The following is a 21830-nucleotide window of genomic DNA, read 5'->3' on the forward strand; positions in this document are numbered from 1 at the left end:
AACTGAAAACCCCCAGAAATTTGCCAGTTATGGTAGAGTAAGCAATCATGACCCGCGCCACCAACATACAAAGCTAAAACTAACACCCAGGACATTAAAGATGACATCACAAATGTCATTGATCACATCACTGATGACATCACATGTGAAATACATTTTGATGAAAAGTACCTACAAGGGGTTGTATTTATAATGTTGGTAACAAGATGTCAGGGGTGATCGGGAGACGTATCATGAACTACTTAATCTATTAAATAATGTCCTCATCAAAAATAAAAATTATATTGGAGCGTTATTGTTAATACAGGAACATAATCCTACATAAACATAGGCAATGGCTGCAGCATGCACCATAGAAGTGCAATATTTGTAATCTTGCAATTTTGGATAACAAAAAAATGAATGCTACCTTCTCAGAATTTTAGTGATGTTAAACATGGAATAAATAGCTAATAATTCAAGACTTACTACATGCTCGTGTTAGTACAAACAATACATATGGAGACCCACAATGCATACAAATCAGAGGCACATACAGGGAAACTAAAGTAAGGAGGAAAGAAACAACATCACCAGAAAATGACAATAACATTAGAGTTAATCATCATGTACACACATGAATTGTGTGTTTGACGCCTGCTTATTGCTCCATGTACGTGCACCATGAGCTGAGACCAAACCCTAAGGAAAGTACTTTAAAAACATACGACAAGGTTAACGTCTTGATATATAGCACTTTTTGAATTTTAATATTCTGACAGTCAGTGAACAAAACCGCCTGGCTTAGATATGTCAGGGAACAAAAGCACGTCGCCCAGGTATGTGATGTCATCTTTGATGTCCTGGGTGTTAGTCTTAACAGTGCATGGTGGTGGTACGATTTATGGTTGCTTAGCTGACCATAACTGGCGAATTTCTGGGGGTTTCAGTTTTTTTGACTGGATTTTATGTTTTTATTATTGCAACTTAACCTTAACGCCCCTTTAACAAAGTTTCTTCACTGAAAATCTCTCTCTCTCATATATATAAACATTCTCATTTGTGAGCCAATTGGTGTCTCTATGTCTATTGCAGTAGATATGGCCCAGTGACACCAATTGGCTCACACAGGTCTTGTTTATCACTTTGCGTGACACATGCGCGATACACATGTGCACTACTTGCTCAATTACGAATACATCCACACATCGCAACTACAACCATGAATTCACTTTATTTTCTCACATTTAATGAATGTAACCAGTAGAATGTTACAGCATGACAAGCCCATAAGTAGGACTATTTAAGCATTTTCCCTTAGGGCAATAAGCCAACACTGTCCCTGCCCCCATGGTCATAACATTCATCGAAACATGGACGTGTGTATTCGCACCTTTCTTCAGGATCGACCATGCTAACACTACCTTGCCCGCCAAACCTTCGGAAGCAACAATGGGGCGTGCAAAGGGGTCGTACTAAACTAAGCTCTTGGACGATGCAGCCCGGGACATTATAAAGGTTACCACCAGAAAGCCCCAACTCGGTGCCCAACTAATACAGGGGGCAGGCATATAAGCACAGCCCAAAACACCAGTGGCTGCCATGGAAAGTGGGCCACATACAAACCCATGGTTTTGCACTTGCCCATTTCCTGAAGCTTGTGCTTTATAGTTAAATGTGCTTGGATTCCAGCTTTTCTTCCAGCGGACCATGGTAGCTTGTTCCAGCCCTTCCAGATGTTAGGTTCCACCAGATGTTCTTGTGACGCCCTCTTGTTCTATCGATGCTTCTGGATTCTAGATGTATATGTACCCTCCCTGTCTTTATCCCTGGGTACAGTGTATCGCTTGCCGATAGGGTGGCTATTAGGCGCGCGGCTGAGGAAGCCGTAGGTTCTGGAGGAGCAGAAATGTTCTTTTCTTTGTTGGCCAAGTTGGTGCAGAATCACAGAATTAGCAGCTATACCTGCTTCATTAAGTTTGGTCCTTTTCCATCAATCTGAAGAGTTTCAGCCACACACTTGTAACAAACACGGTCTGCTCTTTTTTCGTATATCACCATATTCAGAGTTTCTTTGTTTTCTTTTGTTTCTGGTTCCTGTTTCATGTTAGTTTGATTTGTTTAGGGTGTGCTTCTCGTATTGAATCTAGACAGATAGATCGCTTTTAATGCTCTAGTGAGTCTCGATATTCAGAGCCACCAGGCAGTTTTTAGAGCATCTTGGTTCTTCCCCGGAGATGTCCGTAGGACCTTCTCGGTTTCCAGCTTCTGTTTAGTGTTTGTGTTAATTTATCTTAGTCTTTCACATGACATCCGGTGTCTTCATTCCTTTTACCTGCTTTCTGTGTGACAGTTATTTGCTTCCATTATATGTTGCCATGAAACAATTGTGTATAGGTGCTTAATAAATGCCATATCATATCATACCATATCATGGGAGAGGGTTTCTACTTTGCTTTTAGATATTTACCCCTGGGTGTCGTACCCACACTTTGTGAAACTCACTTTGCTGTGCGCGTTGACATTTAAGCTCCTACCACCTGGTTCATCGTCTCATTGATCGTGGGCTGTTGAGTCCTATTTCTCGCTGGGATTCTATTTATTGTAATCCATTCAGTATCTGTCCACCCTCCTCATGTTAGCCTGCATAGTCACTTGTAGAGCATGGATGACTGCTTACCAGCTTCTCGGCGCTAATCCCTCACAAGAACACAGCAGCATCTCTCTGCTTGATGGGTACGGCAAGAGCACACTCTTCAAAGATCCTCTAAAGGTTCTGTGATCCTCAGAGTATGGATCCTCTGATGCCTGCTCAGATGTGAAGAGTCTCTGAAACTTTTCTGGCACTCTCTGCACTTGTAGGGCTTCTCCCCAGTATGTATTAAGAGATGCTTTCTCAGATCGGATAACTGACTGAAGTTTTTCTTGCACTCTGTGCAAGTGTAGGGCTTCTCCCCGGTATGGACCCTCTGATGTGTGCTCAAATTAGAGGGTTGTGAGAAGCTTTTCTTGCACTCTGTGCACTGGTAGGGCTTTTCCCCAGTATGGATCCTGTGATGGCAAATCAGAGCTGAAGAGCGACTGAATCTTTTCTGGCACTCTGTGCACTTGAAAGGCTTCTCATCAGTATGGATCACAAGATGGTTTTTCAGAGATGAGGCCTGGCTGAAGCTTTTCTTGCACTCTTTGCACCTGTAGGGCTTCTCCCCAGTATGCACCCTCTGATGGGTTAACAGAGCTGTGGAGCTACTGAAGCTGTTCCTGCACTCTGCGCACCTGTAGGGTTTCACCCCAGTATGGACCCTCTGATGGGTTATCAGAGCTGAGGAGCAGGTGAAGCTTCTTCTGCATTCTGTACATGTATACGGCTTCAGTCCAGTATGTATCATCTGATTGCTTCTCGTAGTTGAAGCTGGATTGAACCTTTCCTCGCACTGTGTGAAACTGTATGGCATATCACCCGTATGGACCCTCTGATGGGTTATCAGAGCTGAGGAGCAACTGAAGCTTTTTCTGCACTCTGTACACATGTAGGGCTTCTCCCCAGTATGGACCCTCTGATGGGTTATCAGAGCTGAGGAGCAGGTGAAGCTTCTTATGCATTCTGTACATGTATACGGCTTCGGTCCAGTATGTATCATCTGATTGCTTCTCGTAGTTGAAGCTGGATTGAACCTCTCCTCGCACTGTGTGAAACTGTATGGCATATCACCCGTATGGACCCTCTGATGGGTTATCAAATTTGAGGAATCATATCTCTTCTCCAACTCCTGGGTAAGTCTCTGGCGCTTGTGAGACCTCATGTGTGTGATTAGACTGGACCTGTGAGTGAAGCACATCCCACAAACACTGCAGGCAGCTGCCTTCTCCTTTGTATGAATCGTCATTGATGTGCCGGGCGTCTGGCTCTCCTGAAAGGATGTCACTTTCTTTACAGTTCCAGTGGAACAACGTTTCCAATTGTCTATAGCATTTCCCCTATTCCTCTGTAAATCCCATAATCTTGTGTTAATTGCCAGAGTCTTGGTTTTGGGAGTGGCTCCACTCTCTGTTGAAAAAAGAAAAGGTTTCAGATATTATTTTATGTCCTCGTACCGCCTGTATGATGTTGGTACTACTGTATTTTATTTATTATTTGTATCGCGCCAAATGACAGGCCCGGGGGCATCGAGGTGCTCACAAATACAAACAAATATGCACACAAAGAAGAGAAATGACTTAACTAGCCTTCTAGCCAACACCACAAAAGATTCCTCACAGATCTTATTGATGGGGGACTTTAATCTGGGCTTCAATGACCTTGATAATAAACATGCCCAATCAGTAGCAGTTCTACTGACGGGAAATGGGCTTACACAGAAAGTCCTTACCCCACCCATATCAAAGGAAGGACCCTCGAAGGCCGATCTGATTTGTAACATTGCCATTACCAACATCGCCCTGCAATCCTGGACTGCCTACCATCTAATCACCTTCTCCGCCACACTAGCTCTCCTTAGCCCCAAAACTATCGTCATGGCACCCCCACTCGCAACTAGAAATAGAAAAACATATTACAGCGGAAAAATGACTCCCTCATCTCCTTCCTTCCAGTAATAACTTCGCCAGCAACACAGACCACAGCCTACTAGTGGTGGTCTTCAACAACTCCATGACTAAGGCACTGGACATTATTGCACCTATCAAACTTCGTAAAGGCAGAGAAAAATCACACCTTAATGCCTGGATTAAGCCCCAACTCAAAGAATTAAGGCTCCAAAAAAGAAAGCTTCAATCCACTTGGCATCACTCTCCCACTGATGAGAACAAAGCCAAGCTAACTGACCACTCCAACTCTACAAAAAAGAAATTATTAGCACAAAAAAAAATACTTTCAATGATAGAATCTCAAAGGCTAAGTCTAATACCAAGGAATTATTCACCATCCTCCGGGAAATGGAAGCACCGATCCCTCCCGTTGACAACATCCCGAAAGCTAAGCAATGGTATACTGACATACAAAATGCTCTGTTGAATAAAATTGCATCCCTCCAATTAAAAATAGCGAATACAAAGCCTCACTGCTCCCTTCTGATCAGCAACCCCCCCACCCACCAATCCACACCTGATAGAACCACCACACCCTTCAGATTCACTAAAATCTCTATCCTCGAGACTGAGAAAATCATGCCCTCGTTAAAACTGTCGAATTGCAAGGGAGACAGCTGCCCGGCCCAAATTATAAAGGACGCAGCTAGAGACCTAGCTCTGTTCATCTCTAAGCTTATTAACGCCTCCTTCAAGACAAACACAGTGCCTAACAACCTTATAGAATCCTGGGTTCTCCCACTTCTGACCTATCTGCAGCCTTTGATCTGGTGGATCACCCAGTGTTATGCAATCACCTCAGGTCGGCTGCCCATTTCTCAAGTGATGCCATAACCTGGGTCCAGTCCTATCTAGCAAACCATACGAAAAAAGCCTTTTCCCCCTTCAGCCTCTGCTGACCCTATACAATTGTCCTGTGGCGTACCACAGGGATCCTGTGTCTCACCTACTATGTATAACATCTTTACTAAACCCTTATTCGACAGGTTGGACAGATTGGGTGTCACCTACACAAATTATGCAGATGACACCCAGATCCCGATTCCTCTTTCGGGAAACTTTCTCGAGGACACGGTCTTGGTAAACAAGATATACCTCCTCATTCAGGCATGGATGGCATCCCATGGCCTCTGCCTGAATGACGATAAAACTGAGATACTGATAGTAGGTTCAGAGATGAACCTAAAAAAACTCAGCCCCATTTATGCCTCCTTCAATATTGACAGCAACCCTATCAAGGTGATACCTGTAGTTAAAACATTAGGGTTCTAGCTTGATTCCACAACAGCCTACACCTGCAAGCGTATCCGAGCTTGCAGACCATTTCTCTCCGAAACCAGCTGCATTACCCTGGCTAATGCACTTATAATGTCCAGGCTGGACTATTGTAATGCTTTGTACTTAGGCGCTAATACATCATTGACAAAATCCAAAGGTTGCAAAACAACGCCCTAAGAGCAGCTCTGAATATTCCCAACAGAGAGCAAATCTCCAAATTCAGAAGAGATGTCCATTGGTTAAAAATAAACGACAGGATCCTCCTTAAAACAGCTTCACTTACGTCTAAGTGCCTGAACAACTTAGCACTACCATATCTCTCAGACAGAATAAACAGGAGAACCTCAACACGCCCAGCTAGCTCTGCCAATACCCACCTCCTAGAGATTCCTAGATTCAAATGAACCACGGCTGGTGGATCCAGCTTCCCGGTCAAAGCAACCCTATCCTAGAATGCACTCCCTCTAGACATTAGAACTGAACACCCTCACCCTAAATTCAGACGTAACATGCTAAATTGGTTACGAACAAATGACCGCTAACACCCACCCTACCTCACTAGAACTGCACCCGATACTCGTTACCCTATCTCTGCCCCACCTTTATCTTGCTGCCTTATGGCAGTTTCGGCTTACGGCTCCACCACACTCATTGTACCCGTTACCCACTGTACTACTTGACTGTATTATGTAATGTGTGACCTATAGCACCGCGCCCTCGATGTAACCTGTAAGTGGTAGCAAGTTATATCTCTGTGTGTCTGTACCCATTGCATTTGCTGTAACTAAACTTTAAGTATACTTGTCCTGTTGCGCCCAGCTACCTAAGGGTTTGGTGCGAATTACCAAATAAATAAACAAACAAAACACATCTTGTGTTGATCTGTGAATGTGTATACCGTTCCCCAATAACATAGTGGGAGATGCTGAGCGAGTCTTTTTGTCTCTCTGCCCCTCAAAATAAGCAGAGGGCTTGAGAGAATTTCCAAATAACTTGAGAAAAAGTATAAATATATGTGGAGGAGTTTATTGGAGATGTATGGCAATTAATGTCACTGCGCACTTCATTCATGTGTGCATTTCTTTAGTGGTGTGTACAATGCTACCCACCTCTTCCTCTCTTCACTCACCCTCTTAGTTTACCTTCCACCCATCATTTCCCCCATTATGGAAGAGCAAGGTTTAAGCTAAGTTTGTGATAGTTTGGACTGTTAAGTTCGTTATGTTTGCCTAATTTCAAATTTAATGATATAATGCATTTTTTTTCTAAATAAGTGATTACTAAAATATGTAATGTATAATATATTTCATTTGCAATGCTTGCTATTCAAAAGATGTGTTTAAGGAACATTGATTGAAAACTATAGGAATTAAAACTTTGAGCTTGAAACGTAAGCCTTCAAACATACAGCAATAAAAGCAAGTAATATGTACTTTCTGAGTATTGCGACAGAGTCTGGGTCCCTGGAGGGGAGATACTAATGCTGGTGGAAATCATCTCAGGGATCTCCCTTAGTAATGAAGAAGTGAAACCAATACATTGGGGAGCAAACCTTTTTGGTAGCTTTGCTATGCAATTTAATCGTCTCACTAACATGGGTCCCAACGGTGCCGGGTTGTTCATATCCCACTCCTGACACCACTTGTATTAAGTCAGACATAGGAGACAGACAAGAGGACATGGTTCAATGATGATCTTTATTGAAATTAAAGAAAACCTCCTCTAAAGCCTAGTTCTGTGAAGGAGCCCTAATCTAAAAAAACAACAAACGATTGTTCATCAAGATGTCTCACAAATAAAACAATCCTCCATCCAAATCTATTCTAACCTACTAGCTAACCTTCTACTTATTAACAAAAGAAAATAGAATCTAAACTTAGCTTATGATAGGGTTTCTTATCCAGTAGCAATTTAGTGTAGGCTGGTTTCTGCCCCGATCACCGAGTTCTTACAATCTCCTCCACTTCCGGATTGAATGGCAAAGAAACAAAATAAATGTCTCTACGCTTTTTTGCTGGTATTCTGGCATAATTGCTGGTGTGATACCGGTGAAACTGCCTTGAAGTTTGCGCCGCCTGATATCCTGGTATTACTGGGATATTACGGGAGGCAGGGATGGGTAAGTTCCAATTCCATGTATTCCCATAAGACTCCATGGCATGGGATTGCCAGAATCAATTAATATACATTTATTGGATCCCTTTTGCAGACCATTACTCCTGCATGGTCCTTTTGGAGCGTCCAGTTGCTAAAGCGCTTGTCCGCCACTCACCAGGCTCCTAGGATTCTCTCCAGTAGCTCCTGCGACTTCCTCCCAGTTTCTGAAGCCGGGGAGACCATTGGCTTGAGCCCTGCTCACTCGCCATGTGTTTCTTCCACACTCCAGTGCCGCCAATGGTTCCTCCTGGATGCGGACGGCGTCCTCCGAGCTCCTGGTCTCCGGAGCAGCTCCTGCGCCACATGTTGGATAGTGGAGGACCCAAGCTTGTGGAAAGCAAACAGCACCATCACTTCGGGCCCCACAAGTCCTCTGGTTTGTTACTGGCATCCTGGCTCAATCTCCAGTCCCACCACGGCTGCCTTCTCTCAAGGGTCTCCTGCTGTCCTCACTGCGGCAAACTCCACATGTCTCCCTGATTACCCTTTAGTTGCTGGGCTGGTCTCCATTTATACACCTGGAGCCCCTTGACAGGCTGCAGATGTGAATGTCCACTTAGCCCTACCTGACCACAATCAAAGGAACATGCATGACTCTCACAACTCTCAGCAGGCATCTTCCTCATCCCCATTACCAGAGTGGTGAAAAGTGTAGTCTTCATTACTCCTGGTTTCTTCTTCTTCATCCCAGTACTATCATGGATTGTATGTAGAAAAATGAGGGGAACTGGCTTATAATAGATCATAAAGGTTGGGGAGGGTTAGGTTCATCGTCAATAAGTAAAGGGGGATACCATCTCTCACCCACGGGCACCCCACTCCGAAATGACCCTCCACCCAGGTGATCCTCCATCCCTTCTCCACCCCCAGAGTCGAGATCCAAGAGCGATGGCCTTTCCCTGGCCATCTGCACAGAGGATCCAAGGGGAGTAGGAGTGGGAATACCCTAAGGTTTCTCTCAATATCGAGGTGCTTCACCCTGTGACCTCTGTTCCACCCTTTTTCCCGAGCACTCTGATAGTGAGGGACCGCAAAACCAAAAAGGTGTAGTAGCTGTCTGAGAAGAGGGGCAGGTTAGGAGGGCAACGAGGGATCTGTGTGAGGAACATCCATCAAAAATAAAATTCAGAGATGTAAGACATGCATCTGGGAGGGAGGAGAGCAAGGACACAAACTGTACCAAAAAACTCTGGAAAACCGCTATGCAGAAGTGATGTGCTACCCTGAAAGGGAATCTAAGCAGTGACGCTTAGCAAGCATGTGCAGAGACGCCAGCATTGCCACCTGGCATATGTCAAGAACAGGGACACCCCTCTGCAGGGCAGAGTTGCCTGTCACTCCTCTGGTAGAATGAGCTCCAAGACCCTCAGGCACCTCTTTATACCATCCAGATAATATCATTACAAAATGCAAAGAATGATCTAATTTGGCAACATCTGCTTAGCCACAGCCCTGCCAGCACGTGTCCCAACATAACGCCCAGAAAGCTGGCCATCTTGCCTGGCATCCCTTGCCCGAGAGAGATAGAAAGCTAAGAGCCCACATCAGATCCAGCCAATGGAATCATTCCACTGCCTTGAAAGGATAGGGCAGAGGAGAAAAGACAGGAAGATGGATCTTTTGAGATGGACATTGGAGACCACTTTAGAAAGAAAGCTGTGATCTCACCCTCAACAACACCTCTTTGAAGAAAACCAAATAGGGAGGCTTAACCGACAACGGTAGAAGTTCACTCGCCCACCTCGCGGAAAGTGATCGCGACCAGGAAAATAGTTAGGGGGAGCAACCTAAGACAAAATAATGTTTCAAAAAATAAATCGAGGGGCTCAAACAGAACTCCCATAAGAAATGCCAAAACCAAATTCAAATTCCACGCTAGAACTACAAACGGGCGTGGAGGAAACTGGTTACACAGACCCTGCAAGAACTGCATAACCGTGTGGATTGTGGATCCCTGTTCCAGGGAACTTTTAAAAACCAGAACAGCAGTATACCTTCTCGGTACCAATTCTTAGGCAGAAAGGCAGAAAAATAAATCCAAAACAGGGCATAAAGGACAAGACAAGGGGGTCCAAATCGCTCTCATCCCCAGAATGAAGCTGAAAATGTACACCACCTGCAGGTCTCCAAGCTAATAGGAGCATCAAAGACATCGTCCGACAAGTCCCACTCCTTGTATTTTAGCCCCTCAGTAGCCAATGTGAGGGGTCAGAAATGTGAGGCGGACAACTTTGTGAAGGTTTTTAAAAAGATGTCATTTCATTAACTCAAAAGATAGGATAACGCCTCACTATCCTTACCCTGATGAGGATTTCCCTGCCTATGAATATAAACGCGGAGTGCGGCGAGTGTGTTATTTGTATTTGTATCACTGAGGAGCTGCAGCGACCAGTCTTTCTACGCTGTTCACTATTCAGGAGGTGTACCTTCAATTATAAAAACCCCGGACATACGCGGAGCGTCGCGGAGTGCGGCGAGTGTATTATTTGTGTTTGTATCACTGACGAGCTGCAGCGACCAGTCTTTCTACGCTGTTCTCTATTCAGGAGGTGGACCTTCAATTATAAAAACCCCGGACATACGCGGAGCGTCGCGGAGTGCGGCAAGTGTGTTATTTGTGTTGCTTGGGGAGCGGCGGGACGAGGTGAGGTCAAGACCCGTCCATTGACTCCTGCTATTGGAAAACACAGCGAAAAATCTCAACCTTGTGTAGCTAAGATCCTTATAGGCCTGCGGGAATGCTACTAGTGAACACTAATTATTATGTAGATATGAGTCATCGCGTGTAACTTTTAAATCATTAAAGCATTCCCAACGTACTATACTAACCCTCCTGAAGTCTTAGCCGTGACTCCGGGGCTTGCCCCTTTGAACGGCTTTGTCACGAAAACAACGCACTTCCATTGGACTCAGCCGTGACTGCGGGGCTGGCCCTTTGAACGGCTTTGTCACGAAAACAACAAAAACAACGTACTTCCATTGGACTCAGCTGTGATTGCGGGGCTCGGCCCTTTGAACGGCTTTGTCACGAAAACAACGCACTTTTCCACTGGTCTCAGCCGTGACTGTGGGGCTTCGCCCTTTGAACGGTTGTGATATGATTTGGAAATATATACATTTCAGACGACGGTGCGCTCACCGCTTTCCTTTTGGTGAAAGGTTCATTTGAAGTGTGGCTGTTTGATGCAACTCGGAGGGTATTTTTTGCGATCAAAAATATCAAGCAACATGAAAACATCAAGCATGTCCCTAACTTTAAAATGGTCACACCGCTTCCTACTACGTCAAGGACACGCCCCTCCACATCTACCTCTATCCGCGCTCCCCGGCACACACGCTCAGATTCATGTACTTCGTTTCCCACTCACGTTTCATACAACAGGGCACGGCATGGCATGTTTGGCGGAGCTGGCGTTTATCGCCCTTCACGGCTGTGGCAAACCAAGTGGAGACTCCTTCACTCCAGGAACTCACATCCTTCGTGGAGACCGGCGCTGCCCGGCGCGTCACGGATCACGGGACTCTTAGTTGCCTAGCAACGCTACAACGCTTTCGGTTCACTTCTCACGTGATACTGTCACGTGCGTCCCTTCCAGGGATAAAAGGAGTTCGAAAACCGAAGGCGTTGCTTCACAGCTGTTTCAACTAGGATCACGTGACGCTCTCTCTTCGTTCAAGGACATGTTCTATTCTGACCTACGCTTGCTCCACGGATCGTCTTTGCTTAACCCTTCACTGACTCTGGAACTTTGGATTGCCTATTGCCGACTTACGCTTGCTCCACGAATCGTTTTTGCTTAACCCTTCACTGACTCTGGAACTTGGATTGCCTATTGCCGACTTACGCTTGTTACACGGATTGTCCTTGCTTAACCCTTCATTGGCTCTGGAACATTGAATCATCTGTTTTCTGACCTCGGACTGCCTGGAGTTCTCTACGGATCACGTGTTTCATTAGGACCTCGGTCCTACAATAGGTGGTTACCTGCTCTACCTTACAGCCTTGTCCAGCCACAGTCTGGAGGTTCACGCCTCTTTCAGCCTTGGGAAAGACACAAGTCCTCACAGGTATTCCAGTGTTTTGGTATTTGCATTTGGGAAGATTGTGTCCTGCTTTCCTACTTACATAACCATTGTACCTTGCCTTACAGTGCTCAAGGGGTTCTTCCGGCTGTCCCGCGTCCTGGCTTGGGGACTTCCACCTGTGGCCTTAATAATCACGCTGACAGTATTTCTGGTGTTGTCAGGGTGTTTCTTGGGGACAGAGGGGTTGTTCATACTCTACACGACCAACGAACTTCGTAACAGACTGTGAAGCCTTTTTGGTCATCCAGAGTATGAATCCCTCCGCCGGGGATCCAGTGACCGCTTTGTTGCAGGCAGTGGCGGCCCTCAGGACGCCCTACAAAGCACACGTTTCCCATTACCCACGGATGCCGATTTCGGGGACACAGTTCCCCCAGCCCAACCAGCACCTGTCACGGCCCCTGCACCCACTCCTGTATTGCTTCCTACAACTGTCCCTCTTGCTGCGCCAGAACGCTACTAGGGGGACCCTCGGAAGTATCGTACTTTCGTTAATCAATGCAAATTACATTTCTTGTGCAGGCCCTTAGCGTTTCCCGATTCTGTTACAAAGGCCGCGTTTCTTCTGTCCCATTTGTCTGGGGTGGCGGCCACCTGGGCGAACCCAATGCTGGAGAACGATCATCCAGCTCTATATGATTTTGATCTTCTTGTATCAGAAATGGCCAAATCTTCGATACACGCTATAAGGCCCAATCAAGGGATCTCAAACTCCTGGATCTAACACAAGGTAAACAATCATTGATAGAATACATTACTAGGTATAACCAACTCGCTGCTAAAACATCCTGGCCAGAGGAGAAAAAGGCAATCGTTTTCTATCGTGGCCTATGCAACGCCATGAAGGATGCACTCTCAGTGGTTCCTGCCCTTCCCTCGGTATTTTCGGATCTGGTGGATCTTGCTTTACAAGTTGACGCAAGGAGATCCGAGAGAAGGGCCGAAACAACGTTCACTAGTAAATCTGGACATTCCGTTTCTACCATCCCTGCTGAACCCATGCAAGTAGGCGGTATCCGTAGTCCGATAACACCATCCGAACGAGAACGTCGGAGAAACGATAATGCCTGTTTTTATTGCGGGTTAAACGGACACTTTGTAAGGGAATGCCCCCGACGCCCCAAGAAAAAAACCTCGGGTTTTCAGAAGGCTCGCCCATGATACAGGGGGCACCGGCAAGCCTGTCTATGACCCCCTCTGAACCCACCTTCGGGCCTGTCAGACCAGTGGTAGTTCATGCCCTACTGAAGCCCACTAGGGAGATCGCACACATAGTTCATATTGTAGTTGATTCTGGGGCCACTGGTTGTTTCATCGATATTCCCTTGGCCCATCGTCTCAATCTGCCCCTGGTCAGGAAAGAACACCTGGAACCTGTACACGCCGAGGACGGCACTTCCCTGTCTTCCGGCCCAATCAGGTTCCAGACTGCTCCGATGGAAGTGGTGATACAAAACATCCATAGGGAAACCATGTCGTTTGATCTTATCAATACACCACAGTTCGGCATCATATTGGGCATACCCTGGTTACGGCAACATAACCCGTTGATCAATTGGGGAAACGGACAAGTCACATTCGAATCCGAGGTGTGTCAATAGTTTTGTCTCATCGAAGCTGACCCGCTGTACACTCCTGCCACGATCCTTGGTGCCATGGCTGCCACCCATATCGATGACATTGTTCCAGACCCTGTGCTTTCGCACGCCGTGGGGGCCGTTACAGCTAACATACCCGTTGCCTACCACGATTTCCATATGGTTTTTGATAAAGCCACTGCTGAGGGTCTACCCCCACATAGACCATACGATTGTCCGACTGACCTGGTTCCGGAGGCTCCCATTCCCAAGGGTAGGGTCTATTCGTTGTCACAGTCAGAGGAGCAAGCCCTTAAGGAATACATACATCGGGCTTTGAAGTTGGGTCACATACGGCCTTCTTGTTCTCCAGCTGCCAGTCCGATCTTCTTTGTGCCAAAGAAGGAGGGCGATCTTCGTCCATGTGTGGACTACAGACGGTTAAATTACATCACTGTAAAAAACAGGTACCCGCTTCCGCTTATATCCACGCTGCTGGACAGGTTGACTAAGGCTTCTGTCTGCACCAAGCTGGACCTAAGAGGAGCGTACAACCTGATTCGTATGCGGCTTGGGGATGAGTGGAAGACGGTGTGCTGCTCCCGACAGGGTTTATTCGAATATACAGTAATGCCCTTTGGGCTTTGTAATGCTCCCGCGACGTTCCAACGATTAATCAACGACGTATTCTCGGACATCCTGGATACGTTCGTGGTGGTATATCTGGATGATATTTTGATCTACTCATCCTCCCTGGAGGAACACGTCGGTCATGTTAGGGAGGTACTCTCTCGCCTCAAGGCAAACGCCTTGTTCGCCAAACCTGAAAAATGTTTATTCCATTCAAAGGAAGTGGAGTTTCTGGGTTTTCACATCTCCCCTGGGGGCTTGTCCATGAACCTGTCTAAGGTTCGTGCTGTCACTGAATGGCCAACTCCCGTTACCATCAAACAACTCCAGTCCTTTCTCGGCTTCGCTAATTTTTACCGGCGATTCATCGCCGGCTTCTCTTCTATCGTTTCTCCTCTGACCGCTTTGACCAGCCCTCTTGTCCCGTTCTCTTGGACCCCTACACATCAGAAGGCTTTCGAGGCACTCAAGCCAAGGTTCGTTTCTGCCCCTGTTTTGCAACACCCCGATCCCGACCTCCCCTACATTCTGGAGGCAGATGCCTCCTCGTTTGCTCTAGGTGCGGTACTGTCTCAGCCTTGCCCAACCACAGGTTGTTTGCATCCGGTAGCCTATCACTCACGAAAATTCTCGGCAGCCGAATCACACTATACTGTAACCGAGAAAGAGTTATTGGCCATCAAGGACGCTCTACAAGCGTGGCGACATCATCTCATGGGGGCAAAGTATCAGACGGTGGTATATACAGACCACAAAAACGTACAAGACTTGGCCTCCCTGAAATGTGCAAACAGCAGGCAGGTGCGTTGGCATATGTTCTTTGCCGCCTTTGATTTTGTAGTCAAACACAGACCAGGTCGCATCCATGGCAAGGCTGATGCTTTATCCCGTTCTCCTGGTGGGGAGTCATTGTCTCTGTTCCCCGACACACTACTAGGAAAAGGCCATATTATCTGTATGTGTACGCCATCTCCCACCATGCTTACCGACATTAGACAATGGGTTTCCCAAAATCCTCATGCACTCACCGAATGGGACGTTGCCCTTCACGAGGGGTTACCATTCATCCAAGGCAAATTGTTCCTCCCTACATGCGATGTACGCAACCAGGCACTAGCCTGGTCACATGATGCTGCTATAAACAGCCATCCAGGGCAACAACGCACTTTAGACTTGTTACAACGTTGGTGCTGGAGGCCCTCCATGAGGAAAGACATTGAACATTATGTTAACACGTGCTCCATATGTGCTCAATGCAAACCACGCAGGGGACGGCCTTTAGGGCTACTCTTACCGTTACCGGTACCTCCCAGGCCTTGGCACACCATCTCTATGGATCTCATCACCAACCTGCCCCGCAGACAAGGCTACGATACCATATGAGTTATCGTTGATTCGTACACCAAAATGGCCCGCTTTATCCCCTGCACAGGCATACCGTCTGCCCCAACCCTGGCTCGCTTGTTCTTTAGAACTATCTTCTGTCTCTTTGGTTTACCGCAGGTCATCATCTCAGACCGTGGATCGCAGTTCACGTCCTGTTTCTGGCGCGCTCTCACCAAACTCCTGGGTATAGATGCTCGCTTCTCTTCGGCTTATCACCCTGAGAGCGACGGGCAGACCTAGAGGGTGAATCAGGCTCTAGAGCAGTACTTGCGGTGCCTGTCCCTTCAGTACCAAGACTCCTAGTCCAAACTGTTATACCTCACTGAATTTGCGTATAACAACTCCCGTCATTCGACCACTGGTTTCTCCCCCTTTTATGCTCTGTATGGACAACATCTGCGCACCCTGCCGCTCCCTGATTTCCCCTCTGCCACTCCTGCTGCTAATGCCTGTGTGCGCGATCTGGCCGGTGTGCATGCCCAGACACTGGTCCATCTCTGTGAAGCCCAAGCGATGATGAAGATTAAGGCTGACCGCAAGCGGGCGAAGGCTCCGGAGTATCAGGTGGGCGACCGGGTGTGGCTGTCGACCAGACATTTGCGGATCCCTGGTTGTCGCAAACTGTTGCCCCGTTTTGTGGGCCCTTACCGGATTACCAAGGTCTTGAATCCCGTGGCTCTCAAACTCTCTGTTCCCCTTTCCTGGCGGATCCACCCGGTGTTCCATACCTCTCTCCTCAAACCGTACCTTGCTCCCACTCGTGTCCTTGTACCGCCTGCCCCTGTCTCTGTGTCTTCCCAGGACGTTTTTGAGGTTAGTGCTATCCTTGGTTCCCGTTACCATCGGGGTCGCCTTCAATATCTGGTGGACTGGCTGGGCTATGGTCCCGAGGATCGTTCCTGGGTTCCCTCCCGGGATGTCCGGGCTCCGCTTCTGGTGTCGCTGTTTCATAGGGACAACCCTGCTAGCCCACGTGGTCATGGGCCTTTGAGGGGGGATTCTGTCACACCGCTTCCTACTACGTCAAGGACACGCCCCTCCGCGTCTACCTCTATCCGCGCTCCCCGGCACACACGCTCAGATTCATGTACTTCGTTTCCCACTCACATTTCACACAACAGGGCACGGCATGGCATGTTTGGCGGACCTGGCGTTTATCGCCCTTCACGGCTGTGGCAAACCAAGTGGAGACTCCTTCACTCCAGGAACTCACATCCTTCGCGGAGACCGGCGCTGCCCGGCGCGTCACGGATCATGGGACTCTTAGTTGCCTAGCAACGCTACAATGCTTTCGGTTCACTTCTCACGTGATACTGTCACGTGCGTCCCTTCCAGGGATAAAAGGAGTTCGAAAACCGAAGGCGTTGCTTCACAGCTGTTTCAACTAGGATCACGTGACGCTCTCTCTTCATTCAAGGACCTGTTCTATTCTGACCTACGCTTGCTCCACGGATCGTCTTTGCTTAACCCTTCACTGACTCTGGAACTTTGGATTGCCTATTGCCGACTTACGCTTGCTCCACGGATCGTTTTTGCTTAACCCTTCACTGACTCTGGAACTTGGATTGCCTATTGCCGACTTACGCTTGTTACACGGATTGTCCTTGCTTAACCCTTCATTGGCTCTGGAACATTGAATCATCTGTTTTCTGACCTCGGACTGCCTGGAGTTCTCTACGGATCACGTGTTTCATTAGGACCTCGGTCCTACAATAGGTGGTTACCTGCTCTACCTTACAGCCTTGTCCAGCCACAGTCTGGAGGTTCACGCCTCTTTCAGCCTTGGGAAAGACACAAGTCCTCACAGGTATTCCAGTGTTTTGGTATTTGCATTTGGGAAGATTGTGTCCTGCTTTCCTACTTACATAACCATTGTACCTTGCCTTACAGTGCTCAAGGGGTTCTTCCGGCTGTCCCGCGTCCTGGCTTGGGGACTTCCACCTGTGGCCTTAATAATCACGCTGACAGTATTTCTGGTGTTGTCAGGGTGTTTCTTGGGGACAGAGGGGTTGTTCATACTCTACACGACCAACGAACTTCGTAACAAAAATCTACACCTAATAGGATGTCGTCAGTTAACAGCCTTAAGAGAAAAGTACGGAATCAATCACTGGATATCGCCATGAAGAAACCTTGCGAAGGAGATATTCGTGATTTTTGCAAATTAAAGACAAGCGGAAATGCTCTGATTGCCAGGGCGGATACTATGACGCATGATAATACATCCAATGTTACTTCGTTAGGGAAGTGCAATACTGAGAAATCTAACAGCTTACAGGACATTTCTATTAGGGATACGCAATTAAGGACGGTTGCTGAGCAATTATCTGACCCCACAGAAATATTGCCAGTAAATCAGACGGCGGTACAGAATCCACAGCCCCAGGCTGACATCTCCGAAATCACTCAAATACTGACATCGGAAGTTTATCCAAACTTAAATCCTTTAGAATTGTCTGTTATCTTGATTGAAGATCAGGTAGTATCAGATACTTCAAAGGTTAAAAAATCAAATATACCTAATGGAGCCAACTTGAAACCTCATAAAGACACAGATTGTCCACGAGACGAGGGAAAAAACATGCCACCAGTACCAGCTGACATTGATTTAGAAGACAGAAAAGAAGGGTCAAGTTTAAACTTGGAAGAAATGTCAGCAATAGCATCGTCATCCATGATCCCGGACCAGGACAACAGTCTGTATAAATCTCGAAGCCTTTACGACAACACTGCGAATACTTTGCATATGTCATTGGCTGGCTTAGTGACCGAAGGCAAAGTAACTCCCACCCATGATCCCAATAAGACACCATTAGCTGGGCAAACCACGGATTCCCAACTACAATTCAATCTGCTGGAACTCAATGCACATGACTATAGTCACATTGATGAAGCTTTTTGAAACCTTAGACTCAAAATTGTCATTACAAGCTAATCAACTTGATCAATTAGTCACCTGGATGAACAGTTTGAGGACTAAATCGTGTCTCTTTCCTAGGAGTCCTGGAAAGATTTCAATCAATAAAGAGACCAAAGAAAAGGTCTTTTCCGCTTTGCCTGAAATAAATCATGTCATCGAGGATGCCTTTCAACAAGAGGACCCAAATAAATCTGTTCAGACTATTGAAAACTTGGACGATGAATTACAAGGTAACAATTGTGATGTCTTCTTGACTCCACCTAACCAAAAGGATGATTTAACCACCAATGTGAATTCTGAAGAGAGTAATTCTAAGTCACATCAAGTTACAAAGGAAAAGAGGTGCCTGGAAACCCCTGGACCAATGATGTATAATCTGTTTCAAAATGCAAAACAGTTAAAAAACAACAGTAAAGATGTTGGGATCAATAGGAAAAAAAAACAAAAACCAGGAACGATTAACTCTACGTTCAAGAGCTAACATTGAACATCTAATTAAACAGCTAATTCCGAAAATGAAAGAGAACTCAAAAACAACAAATAGTAAGACTGTTAAGAAACTGAAAAAAAATGATGTTCCAACAACTGAAGTTGCAGAACTCACTGTTAAAGACTATCGGGTTGCCACGATGGAAGGCAACGATATGACCACTGAAAAACCAAATATGCCTGTACCAACTGACGCGTCGGTGGTCCAACTTGATACTCAGGAAGTACCCACCCAATCTTCAAAACCTCATCAAGCTGCACTGAGCCAAGCGACGAATTCCAGCGTTGTAAGGAATAAAACACAGGTTGAGAATGGTCAAAGTCAGGTTGGTAGCATAAAACGAGATTTGTTGGACATCCCAAAACAAGATGGAGAGATTTTTTCAATATTAGCTGATATCAGAACTCAGATTGAGAACTCAATAAAGAATTATCTGGAGTTGCAAAAATCATTGAAAAACTCTTCTCAGTCACAAGAGAATTGGGTGCACATCACAGAACCTGTTTCAAGTCCTTACAAGGAAGTGAATATACAACTTTCACAACAAGAACGATTCCCTCAACACATGCAACTTGCGTTGTACCATCAAGCAGTGCAACAGCTCCAACCAAGTTGTTCAGGTTCTAATAAATATCATATCCAAAGGTCATACTCACATGGCATGGCCAAAGGCCATCCCCTCTCTCAAGAGACTATTGACCAACAAGAGATGACTGCCATGCATAATAATCCGTATGCCAACGATGCTCGCGAAAGTCAACGCTTTGATACACAAGAGAAACAACAACCAAAAACTGCTGAAATAGATAAGCAGATAGCTAAAGCAATTGAAAATTATTTTACTCTGAACATGAACAAATTGAGCCAGGGCAACAAAGATGCAATAGAAGTGAATCAAGATCAAACAGTAAACAAGCATCAAGAATTCAAAAAATCGCAGGAATTTGTGAAACCAAAAGAGATTAGACCCATGACTGGTAAACGAAATGATCTAAAGAATAAACAGAAGTGGAATACTCATCATAGGCTAATTCTCAAATGTCGACCCGCCCCATATCCGGACTACGTGCTTAATCGAACGAGTATCTTAGCGATCTCTGAGGATGTCGATGCGCTGCATGATATCACCTCAATTGACATTGCACAGGTCGAATTCATCAAAGATCATGATCATTCCATGGTGAGACTTTGGCTACCTTCGAACCTAACAAGAAATGCATTATGGCAAGCCAGAATGGAGCTATTTGCCTTGGGTTTTGTGTTGGCCAGAGATCCCATGTGCTTGGATGCGCAAGGCAACATAATCTTGGAAAGAAAAGATAATTATATGGAGGAACACGATCAGGGAGACTACAGTCAGACTAATAATAGCACTGCTATAAATCCACTCAGAAACTCACAAATAATGGAAAATGAGGTGAAACAAAATCATAACCAAGAAGTGATTCACAAACTTTGGGCCTCATTACAACTCAGGCGGTAAGGGGTTTACGGCGCCGTAAACAGCGCCGACCCTTACCGCCTGAGTACGAGGTCCCTTAGCGCCATGGCGGATTTAACACCTGCTTTTAGCAGGTGTTAAAATCCATGGCGCTAAGGGATCTTGGAGTTAATTACGCCACCGTAATTTACTGTGGCGTAATTAACGCCTTCCCCACTCCCATTATGCCCTATGGGGCAAAAATGGGAATGGGGAAGGGTAAATGGGGATTGGGGATTTACCGCCCCGCCAAACTCGGAAGGGGCGGTAAGTCCGCCAACCACCATGGCGTAAACGTAGTTTACGCCATGGTGGTAAAGTCACGGCCCAGGCGGTAACTTACCGCCTGGGTCGTAATGAGGCCCTTTATCTTTACTTAGCTGGAACACATGCGGCCATGTCCATTTACTAGGCCCTAGTGCAGCTGCTCTACTGCCTCATGATATAATATTGCTTCAAGAAACATGGCTAACTAAGAGCCATACGTGGGAAGAAAATACTATTCTATTAAATCCAGCAATAACTAGGTTGTCTGGAAGGCCCTCTTCAGGGCTGATGATCATTATCAAAAACCATAATAATTGGAGTCTCTCTGCCTGGGCCTCCCCGAACCCATACTTACATTTGGTCAGACTGGACATGAGACGTACTGTAATGGCAATCTTAAACGTCTACAGAAATCCGAAAGGTTTTGAGGACGAACATTTTTTTCTTGAGTTGGAACTCCTCTTGAATATCATCTCAGATTCGCCAGATATCACTTCAGTGATCTTAGCTGGAGACTTAAATCTGCAGCTTCTACCTAAACACAATCAGAAATTTAATCTAACGTGTCTAAGATGGAAGAGCCTCATGAAAATTCGCAAATTAGTCATGTGCAATTAACCCGAACACAACTTGGGGCAGAGGAGCAGTGTCCTCAATAATTGACTACGTTTTCCTGGATTTACTTACCTTCAATAAAGCAGTCAGCTTTCACATTCTTCCACAGTTACACAGTGATCACAACGCTCTGAACTTAAAATGGAATGTGGAAATGGATTTTCAACAACATAACCAAAAATGTGACCATATACTGTCAACTAATAATGCCCGAACAAGATTGATATGGAATAGGCGGAATTTGGTGGATTATTGTACAACAATTGAAGCGAATATTCATCGTCCCAATACTGACTATACAGCATTTCTCCATCTCTTTCAAGTTGCTTACAAAGAACGTAAACTTGACTTTGTGAAACCAAGGCATGAATTTGATGC

At 46.0% G+C, this 21830-nt stretch overlaps 1 protein-coding gene across 1 annotated transcript in view; it reads right to left on the reverse strand.

The window, feature by feature from the left end:
- Positions 1-1191: 1191 nt before the first annotated feature.
- Positions 1192-21830, reverse strand: part of LOC138468438 (zinc finger protein 271-like) — a 45182-nt gene continuing 24543 nt past the window's right edge. The window contains exon 3 of the mRNA XM_069608992.1: positions 1192-4027. Coding sequence (XP_069465093.1) covers positions 2736-4027 — 1292 coding nt within the window. The 3' untranslated portion in view covers positions 1192-2735. The remainder of the gene's footprint in view (positions 4028-21830) is intronic.

The sequence above is a fragment of the Ambystoma mexicanum genome, chromosome 4q (assembly GCF_040938575.1).
Source record: "Ambystoma mexicanum isolate Mex_15411 chromosome 4q, UKY_AmexF1_1, whole genome shotgun sequence".
Classification (NCBI taxonomy): Eukaryota; Metazoa; Chordata; class Amphibia; order Caudata; family Ambystomatidae; genus Ambystoma; species Ambystoma mexicanum.